General features: G+C 40.2%; 1 protein-coding gene across 2 annotated transcripts in view; it reads right to left on the bottom strand.

Moving 5' to 3' along the window:
- Window positions 1-808: 808 nt before the first annotated feature.
- The window catches only part of gabra3 (gamma-aminobutyric acid type A receptor subunit alpha3), a 95,836-nt gene continuing 86,604 nt past the window's right edge, over window positions 809-10,040 (bottom strand). The window contains exons 10-11 of one of the 2 annotated variants that reach the window (XM_069700637.1): window positions 8,208-8,246; window positions 809-8,064 (exon numbers count right to left, since the gene is read on the bottom strand). In XM_069700637.1, coding sequence (XP_069556738.1) covers window positions 7,744-8,064; window positions 8,208-8,246 — 360 coding nt within the window. In that variant the 3' untranslated portion in view covers window positions 809-7,743. The remainder of the gene's footprint in view (window positions 8,065-8,207; window positions 8,247-10,040) is intronic. The other variant, XM_069700638.1, reaches the window with a different exon arrangement.

Genomic DNA, 10,040 nt, shown 5'->3' with positions numbered 1-10,040 from the left:
TGTTTTCCTGAATTTAATGGGCTTCATGGGAAACTAAAGGCTTTTCATGAAACATGAGCTCGGCCGCAGCTTTCACATCTCCCCACTAATTTCATATTTAGCTCAGCATTAGAACAATATCTCGGTTTAAAGTCATGCTTTAATGTCACATCTTTTCATAATTACATCTTTAAGCATTGAGTGCTCTGCAATTTACACTGCTGCTGCACTCAGCTGCACTTATTCTCAACTCAATTGTGCTTAAGGTCATCTGCTGCACAACAACATGACATAACGTCATATAGGTAGAGATTTTGCAGGGTTTATATTTGATTTAGTTAATAAGTATACGCTGCATGTGTTTGCCTGCTGCTGCTGCTTATCAGCTGAATCGCTGGAGTTAAATTTTTCCATGCCTGTTATCAGAGAGTTTATTCCATGCATTGTTTTAAAGGTGCTTCCCTCAGTACTGATCACATGGCAGCTGGAGTCATCTCTGTATTTTGTCGGTTCTACATAATCTAGCATTTGGTTGTCCGATGTGATCTTGGTGGAGGTTGTTATCGTCACCCTGTCTTGCTGTGCCGAGCTCGGTGCGTATTTGCTTGCAAGCTGGATATCAACCTTGTGCATGCTGCATTCGTATAAATCTTGTCTGTGCGAGTTGGCTGCCTGAAATGTTAAGATGCGTTTCTCTACCTGCATCACAAGTGACCCTCGGCTCGCTGCTCTGTAATGGTATCATCCCCTGTGCAGAGCTGCATGTCCGTGAGATTGAAGACTCCCCTGAGTGGCTTTTGGAGGAACAGAGTATTACTGGGAGCTTCAGTGGTCTTTGTAATGTTTTTAATTCACATGAATCAGGTGTGTTTTTTCCCAAACAGTCACACCAACAGACAGAGGAAAGCACTTTAACTTTATTTACTGTAAAGTACAGCAATTCCCGGACAAAAGGATGGAAACAGTTTGTCAGCAGTCCCCACAAATAACCCCTGGCAATAAAAAGGTGGACACTTTTAAAATGGTGGGTAACAAAGGTTAAAACGAAGAGGAAACATCTTTTTATGCCTGACAGGATGGCTCTCGCCTCCCTCAGAAGTCAGTGGAGATCAGATATCGGCTCCCTCCTTTAGCACAGCATCCTGTTTCCACATCAGTGAGAGGGTCAGTGTAAACACTATGAATTCCTTTACTCACAATACGACTTCATGTCTCAGAGAAGCACATTAACCCTTTGTGCACGTTTAGTGTTTGCATCTATCGGCTTACCGTAATAACACAGGTCATCAGCTTGTACAAATTATACACTTATATGATTGAATTCTTCATTTTTCATGTAGGAATGACTTGCTTAACTCGGCATTTTCTTGAAATGTGAATATTTATTTTTTCATTTGTGGGCTTTATCTCTCAGATGTTTCGTCACTGATTGTTTTCACCTAGCAGCTTTATAGTGATAATATTTTGATTATTTTATGTGACACCAGCTCTCATTGTTCTTTATCCCAGGTAATGTGGAAGGAAATATTTTATTGTGTTATGTGGAAGCTCTTACCATCTTTTGCCGATCAAAGAATAATTCAGTAATTTTTATTGGTGATTTGTGTTGGTATACTCATGTTATCCTGCATATTGTACAAATAGAGCTATTATCCCAGTTGAAGCAGGCCTTTCATCCAATCATGTATGTCTTTAATGTAATCAGCTTCTCCAAAAGTGTCGTCTTTTTCTGTGTTTGAGGTCAGGAAGATGAGCACAACAGTGTTTTCCGTTTACACAAACAAACCACTACATGGTCCTACAGATGGTATGAGCAGTTACCACTTGGTGCATAAAGAATCATTTTCATCTATCACAGCAAGCGCAAACAAGCAACCTTCTGTTGATGCGAGGGGCTGTAGAGAGCTCATTTTCCCTGGCGGGCAGAGAAAAACGAGGTGCCTCCGTTTTAAAACCATGATAGCGTTCTTGTGCAGTTGAAGGCACCTACAGGGCAGTCAGGACTGGACCGCAGCCAGATAGCAGTAACCTTCAAAGCAGACAACAGCTCAGCCGGGTTTGTTCAAAACACTCGCTGATGTTCACATTGAAACCTCTCGGCTTCATGAATGAACCAACTAGTCTACAGACTTGAGTAGATTTTGTTTTTAGATTCTTTGATATCTGGTTGCTTATTTCATGTCGTTTTAGAAAGGTTGAAATCGTTGATGCTCCGAAATGAATTAAAAAAAACAAGGCTTGTTGGGAATTCCTGGCAGTTTTCTCTCGTAGACGGCCTTTGAAGATGTGCTGGTTTTAAATGTTAAATCATTCATGAAGTCAAATCTGTGGATTGTTGCTGTGCCTTCTGGCCAAAGTTCACCAGTGCAGCTAAGTGTTTATATGTTGGGCTTTGCAGAAGAAAAATATTACACTTTCCCAGCTTTATACTGTGTATCAACAACTTTAATATTTGATAACGCCATTCCTCAATCCATACCATTAAGATATCTTTTTGGAAATAAGTTAGCTGTCAATTATGAAGCCTAGTTTAACCAATAACTAGCAGGCAGGACCAACTGTACTCATGAGGCCCAACATTAGATTTACAATATGAATAGTGAGTGTATGGAAATGTACAGTGTAGACCTTGAGTTATATGTGGTGCCTTGGCTTTGTTACATGTTTTGTGTATAATGTACATTAGTTATCGATATTGTGAGTTTGATATTTTTATGCCAGATGTCACAAAGCTTTCGGAAGAGATTTTGGCTGTGCTCTGATTTGAGTTTGTGCAGAAAGTTTGTTCCCAGTCAGGCGTCCTCACTTTGTACTGCTTGATCTTTCACTAATAAATCACAGTGTAAACAGCACAAACAGAAGGACTTTGCATGCACAGCACCAACAATAACACAAAGAGTCCCGACAAAAATACTTGTCACATGAGCCTCTGAGGGAACATCTGACGAGTCCGCTGTGGTGAAAATCTGCACCCTTTGAGGCTCGAATGTGACCAAGAAGGGCCTTATTACTCCGAGACAAAATACATCGTCCTTTTAATCCTCATTTCCATTTGCTACATCTCATACAGTAAGCACATGAACGAGAGAGGGCAACATACAGAGTCCAGTCAGTGAGCATATAGAGAGCACTTCCCAACAAAAACACAAAGTCCACAAAGTTCCCTCCTGTCTTTGTGGAGGAGGTTTTTCATCTCTCAATACGTAGGGACATGCAGTGAAATTGCTGAAGAGAGAACACAGTGTGTACAACTCTGCTTGCAGACAGCTGCTAATTCACATTTAGGTTTGAAAAAGTGCACACAAGGTACTGATCCTGTAAATAGCTTGATGAATATTACTTGTACTGTGCGTCTTTATAATACCATAACACGTAGTGTTACAGAACTCTATGTAAGACAGCAGTACTTATCAGATGTAAAAATAAATGACGTGACATATCAATATTCACAAAAACTATTGGAATTGATTTCACAATATCTACAAATTCACAACTTAGTTACACTATTCTTAGTAATTAGAATTGTTGCCATTTAGTTAATAATTTGTTAAGTTCATCTATTTGTCTACTGTTTTCTACGCATCAGGAGATTTGCATCAATGCTGTTGAGGTTATGTCATATAAAATGTATAATATTTAATGCTGTATTGAATAGCATAAATATATTCATAGTAATATAGTCTTAATATACTGTATCTTGTAGGATGACATGATTCTGCTTAAGTTAACTCTGGCCCTGTAAAGAGAAGATTAAATAAAAAAAAAAATCATAACCAAACCTAAAAGGCAACAGTAGAGTCCTGTTTATCTAAACCCCTCAGATTTATTTAGATTTTTTCTGAATTACTACAAACGTTTTCCCTTTTCTATAGTTGAGAAATGATTAATTATCTGATCATTTGGCACTATTGTATGTTTTGTTTGGCCATTTAGTGATCAATCTGAGTGGTTTGGATGACGGTGATTCGTCTGTAGTTCAGTTACAGAGTGCAGTGGTTGTGGTTGTGAAGCTCTGGAAGTGTTTTCCCTCTTTTTGCTGCTCACAGATGACTTGTGAATAAAAAAGGTAATCCTGCATGTTCTACTTAACCAAAAAATAAATTCTAACAATTTGAACCAAATTGCATCAAAGCGGTGGTCCAGTGCACCTCCATAAATAACCTACAGACATGCATTCATTCATTGAATATTCAGGTGTCACCTCCAGAGCGAAATACACCAAAATCTACATGAAACTCCTGGTAAACATTTTAGATAGTAAAATAATAGTCATAATCTAGAAATTTGAAATGAATCATTTCATAAACATGTATAAATATTTGAGTGAAATCACACACCAAACTTTTTTTGCAATGTGAATGGGTTTAACTTGGGATACTTTTCCACTACTGACCAGTTTTAAGGTACATGAAATTACCATGTGAATTGCTCTTTATTGCAGCAGATACTGCCATGACAGGGTCTGTGGCCATATCGCTAATATCTATTACTAAAACTGTTGTGTCACAAAGAGGATGACTGTCTTTGACACAAGTTATTTCACCAATGTGGTTCAAATACTCAGCAGCCACGGCTGAGAACTACTTACCTACAGTACCTCTATCGTATTACTCAGAGGAATCATGCATAAACATTAGTGCTGTGTGTCATCAGATCCGGAATTAGCCGCAGCCAGCAGGCTTTATAAATTCTCAGCAGATGTGTATTATGAATCACAAAATGATCCAAATTCAGTCTGAAAACGAGATGGGGTGCTTTGCAGGAACAGTGTTTCAATTCATGAAATATATTTGCTTTAGAAAGCCATACCGTGTCAGCAGCATGATGTCTGTTATTGCCTGTGGTGTTCCGAAATATGTGTAGGTATTAAATATTGTTAATATAAAGGGACCTGGTTCACTCGGTTTGTAATGATACATTTAATTTGGCTGTAAAAAACTTAATTGGATCATTTTAGTTTCTCGCAACGTTAATCCAGAGTTTATAGTGTCATGATTTAATATGACAGTCTAGTTATTGTTTGTGTTTGTAATGTGCGTTGGAGTATAAAATGGTTTACCAGGAGATGCTCATGCTTGTTTAGTTTGTGTGGTAAATAAAGCAGAGTGTCTACAACGGTCTCGAAGTCCCCGTGCACGTGGGCTGCAGCCTCTGGACACATGTTTTGATTGGATGTAACGGTTTCTGTCCTCACCAGTGTAGAATTAAAATCACCGAGAGGAGTTGTGATACCACCGACCCACCGTCTAATCACAACATTTAATCATCATGAAATCAACATCCGATTTATTATTCAATAGTTTTGAAGGATAATGAACCAAAAAAAAAGAATAATAACCCTTAATTTTTTCTTTATATCTAAGCTTAACCAGCAATTATAAGTTTGAAGAGTGACCTCCATTTATGCTCCAAGGTCAGAACTAAATGAAGGATTGCGCCTTCATACAAAAAGGTGACTTTCCTTGGCTTCATCTTGTATTGTAATGTTGATGGAGATGAATGCTGTGTCAGCTCAGTGTGTGTAGGCCGGTTAAACCGAGAGTCTGTGTGCTACCAAATGAGGGGAAAACACTTTCAGAACTTTGTGCTGGCTGTAAAGTCCAACTATCACATTAATATGCATAAATACGTGTGTTTATATAGATGCTGCTGAGGTTATATGTCTAATTGATGAGTAAGTACAGAAACACTGATACTAAGCCCTATTTCCATGTGACAAACACCATTATTGGAGGCTGCAGACATAAACATGTACAGATTGTCATGCATAAACCTGTGACTGACGCATTGTACATGTTTTGTGTTATTGGCAAACCTTTACAGAGGCCACAGCACAGTCCACTGATTCTCTCAGGCTTACCACTGAAGATACAGTCTGAAGAGATAGACTGCGTGTCGGCGTCTCAAGTACAGTGGTCGTCTAAGAGTGTATACTTAAGAAAAATATCCAGAGTGCGTCTGGCAAAAAAAGCAACAAAAATTGCTTTTGAATTATATAACATCCGTATAAACACGTACCAAATTGAACACATACAGAATGTCACAGAGAAATATAGATGTCACTGAACAAACAATAGATAGAGACACATGTCGCCGCTGGAGACAAATCTGATGTGAAACTCTGATCATCACGCGTTGAAAAGTAATCGGTTTGATCTTTAGTTGTGTTAACTTACTTAATTTGTTGTTCGAGAACAGAATTTTGCAGTGTATTTGTCTCCAGTAATGAGAGTGTCTCTGAAATTTTAGAAATACCGTATGACTGTGACATATTGGCTTTTGTTGTCGACTATAAAACACAAAAGACAATACAACATATGTAGACAATCAAATCAACACCAATATACTTTAACACAATAAAGTATAAAAGGGCAAAAGTACAGCATGAGTCTAAATCTTGCTTTATGACAAGGCAGAAATGCAGAAAAATGATAATGGAGTCTTAACAGCTACAGTGATTGATGTGAAGAAAACAAGGAAATAAAGGCTTCAGGGTGCCTGCCCACAACATACATAATAAAAAGAAAGAGTGCCTGGTAGGATTTAATGCGTGACACATCTTGTGTTATTTGCATTTTCGTGGAAAACGTACAATAAACGGCAAATCAGAATCCGACTTCAGTCTGAGGTAATGGTGGTAGTTTGTTATGACTGGTCAGCTCACAGAGACACTGCACCGTGAGTCAAAACATAAATGCACATGAAAATTGTTCTGGACTGCAGTAGATCCTTTAATCTCTTTGCTTCATCTTTTCACAGGCAGAGGTCTGTTAACCTTCCACACTAATGGGCAATTTTACACTTAGTGACTATGCCCATGGCAGGTGGTGGGCGGGGCACGGCCACATACTGCAGTGTATAAGCAGCCTGTGGACACCTGTTAATGTTTGCATGTAATATACACACAGACCTTTGTGCATATGTGTGTTGCTAATGCAGGTGAAAGCATGACAAAGCCTTTTTTTGTTTTATGATGTGTGTATTTACCAAGGCACATTGCTTCTCTGTTGTTGAACATACTCGGCAAGTTAAAACAATACGAGTCACTGGACTAGAAAATGTACAGGCAGCCCCACGAGACGTGAAAGCAATTCCAGATTGGGACTGTAGGAATTCAGCGCCAGCCGAAGGACAGACACTGACTATTATTAATGATGTTCCTATGGAACTATACGGGCCGCCCCCCAGCTGAAAGAGCACAGTAAGGCAACCAGCCAATGGCCCTGCTGCCGTTTTCCGATGCGTCACTGTGTCTGTGTGCGTGTGTGCATGCATGTTGTCAACTCGACAGATGTGTCGAAGCCTTATCATCAGTCATGAGCTACAATGAAAACTTCAAATGCATGCTTGCTCTAACTTATTATAAGCAAAGCGCAAACATGTCAAAACATAGTGAGAAGACAATTTGACTACTCTACGAAAACGGCACGCAATCAAGATACAGCAAAGGAACACCTGGTTACTCGCAATAGGAAACGGGGCCAGAGCTAAGTGTGGAGGGGAGAAAAGAAATGCTGTACAAACACAGATGATGTAAGAATGTGCTTCCTCCAAGGTCCACTACTATATGTGAGTCTACTGTAAGTTCAAATTTTGCCTTCCATCTATACAGACGTGCAAAAATATCAAACGCTTAAGAAAAAACAGACACACGAAACATGCGCGCACACACATACACACACGATAAGATGTAATGGACGTGGCCTCCTGCAAACCTGTCTACCCTCCGAACCCAACCGGATCAAGCCTAGCACGTGGTCGTATTCAGTCTGGGTTGTTTGCCTTTATGATGGTGGGCTTTCTGTTGACGTATGTGGCCCAGTAGCCTAAGTTGAAGATGAAGAACAGAACTGGGAAAATGATGCGCGATATCTTGTCCACTTTGCTGACACGGTTGTAGGATTTCTTGGCCTCTGTGTAGGGGTCATCCATTTTATGCAGATAGGGGTGTTTGGCCGACGCTCCAGTGGCACTCTTGGAAATGGTCGTTAAACCTTGGTCTTTAGCTACGTTGATGGCATACGTGGTTCCAACAATGTTGAAGGTGTTGTTTGCCTTTTTGGACAAAGTCGCAGATTCTCTTCTCTGAAAAGGAAGAAGGCAGTAAAGTAAAGGTTGTCAGGAGCGAAGCACCAGACTAAAACAATACTTCCATTTGAACTCATAAAGAGGAAATAGAAGCAACACCACGAGACACGACACACACAAGAACAAAACAAAAGCCTAACCATATCTTTAATCCTGGCCATGTTAGCCTGAAACGGTTCCTGAAAAGAAAAGTAGAAAAGAAAAAAAGTTTACCAATTATATTAAAATTACCCAACTTACATACTCTATTCATCAGTATCTACTGGAAGTGCTTTTGAACATTTTACACTATTGTCAAATCATACAAGTCTGGATTGCAGAAAGCAAAAGGTCATGATAAAAACTTCATGACAAAATGATCAGGCTTGTCAAATTAAGAGCGTGGCGAATAGGAAGAGTTAATATTTGCCGTCATTGCAGAACCAGGCTGGACTGGCGTCTGATACTGCTAACAGTAGCAGTAGCAGCACAGAGCAGGATTAGAAACAAAGCAAAATAATAGTGCCTGAAAACATGTCTGACAAACTGTATCAATGAGAGCAGCCAGGCCTCTTCCGGCAAACCGCTTGCGATAAAACAAACACGACAAAGACTTTGTGCGATAAAGCTGGCTGGAGAGACTGTCGTCTTCTACTAGAGAGAAATCATTAGACTGTCTTTCATATTAAATTCGCACGGGGAGACAAAAGTTTTATTTGTTAAATTGGTACTCTCAGATAGCTAAACTTGCATCACTCGAAGATCCTGTCAGCCTAACGGAGTACATTGCAGCACACACGCTGGATGTGGGAGAACAAGTAGGGCACTAAGATTGATTACTGGGCAGAGTTTTAGTTTCCTGTGTGGCATGCAGGGTGTGAGACTGTGGTAATTTCCTTCACACCATTCGTCCCCACTGTGGCCACTTTAAGATCTGCAGCGAAAGCAATGTGTGTGTCATGTAGCAGAGTTTCACTTTTACTGCTCCCTGTTTTCCACTTTCGCTTTGAGCCCAGCTTTAATTTTTGCTCCACTTTTTCAGCTTCATTTAATTTTCCTTCCTTTCCCCCTTCACTCCATCTTTTTAATTAGCATAACTAATGTCCCCTCTTCCAAAATGCTTCACGGTGGATCTCTTTCAGCACACAGCTCATCACCAAATGTTTTGTTTGGTCTTTATTCTCAATATTCACATGCGCTCAGAAATGGAAACGGAAAAAAGGGCTTCACGTGTGACGAGACACGTGCTCTACGTTTGTTCATAAAACTCACCAGGAGACCACTTTATAACGTCACAAGCAGCAAGCTAATGCAACAATATTGGCATTCGGCATCACCAAGATGTTATTAACTTGTTGTTTAGCTTCAGACTATTGGTCCAAGGTGATGGGGGCATCAGGATTATAAGTGTGTGAGCGGGGCAGCGGGACGAGTACGATCCTTCAAGCTCCTCTGCGAACGACGGCAACAACTAACAAAGCTCGCAGACAGTTGATTCCTTTAAACAGAGAAATGGTGAAGGACTGCCTGAAGGCTCTGTGATCTGAAGTCAATTTAACCAGAGAGAAAGAGAGTCGCACCGATTCCCCCAGATTAAGCAGATACTTCTCCATGATATCGATTCTCCCGCATTCCACACTATTACGAGCCTCCTCCATCACGGCGACGGCTTGCGTCAGCAGGAAGACCGAATGACTTCCACAAACGTGTCATATGACCTTAATCACGGCTCCCTAAACTCCTCTGTCTCTGGCATTAGGGATGCTTTTTGCACACTAACCTGACTAATGAGCTTTACAATGTAATTTTCCGTTGCCGTGTTGCTGGGCTGTCCTCTGCAGTCCTTTTATATGGTCTAATTATCGGGGCAAGTCGTATGTGGCATCGGGCTGGATGCATGTTTTTATGAACCTAATGTGACACAGCACATATTTTACTTCCGGCCAAAGATTCTTGCGTACTATTCAAAGTCATTTGAATAGTTAGCTGAAGGG

This window comes from Brachyistius frenatus, unplaced genomic scaffold, assembly GCF_029030835.1.
Source record: "Brachyistius frenatus isolate BFR_SWC_R1_liver_20210118 unplaced genomic scaffold, ASM2903083v1 Contig_34, whole genome shotgun sequence".
Classification (NCBI taxonomy): domain Eukaryota; kingdom Metazoa; phylum Chordata; class Actinopteri; family Embiotocidae; genus Brachyistius; species Brachyistius frenatus.
Note: the sequence above shows the minus strand (reverse complement) of the source record. Positions and strands in the feature narration are given on the sequence as shown.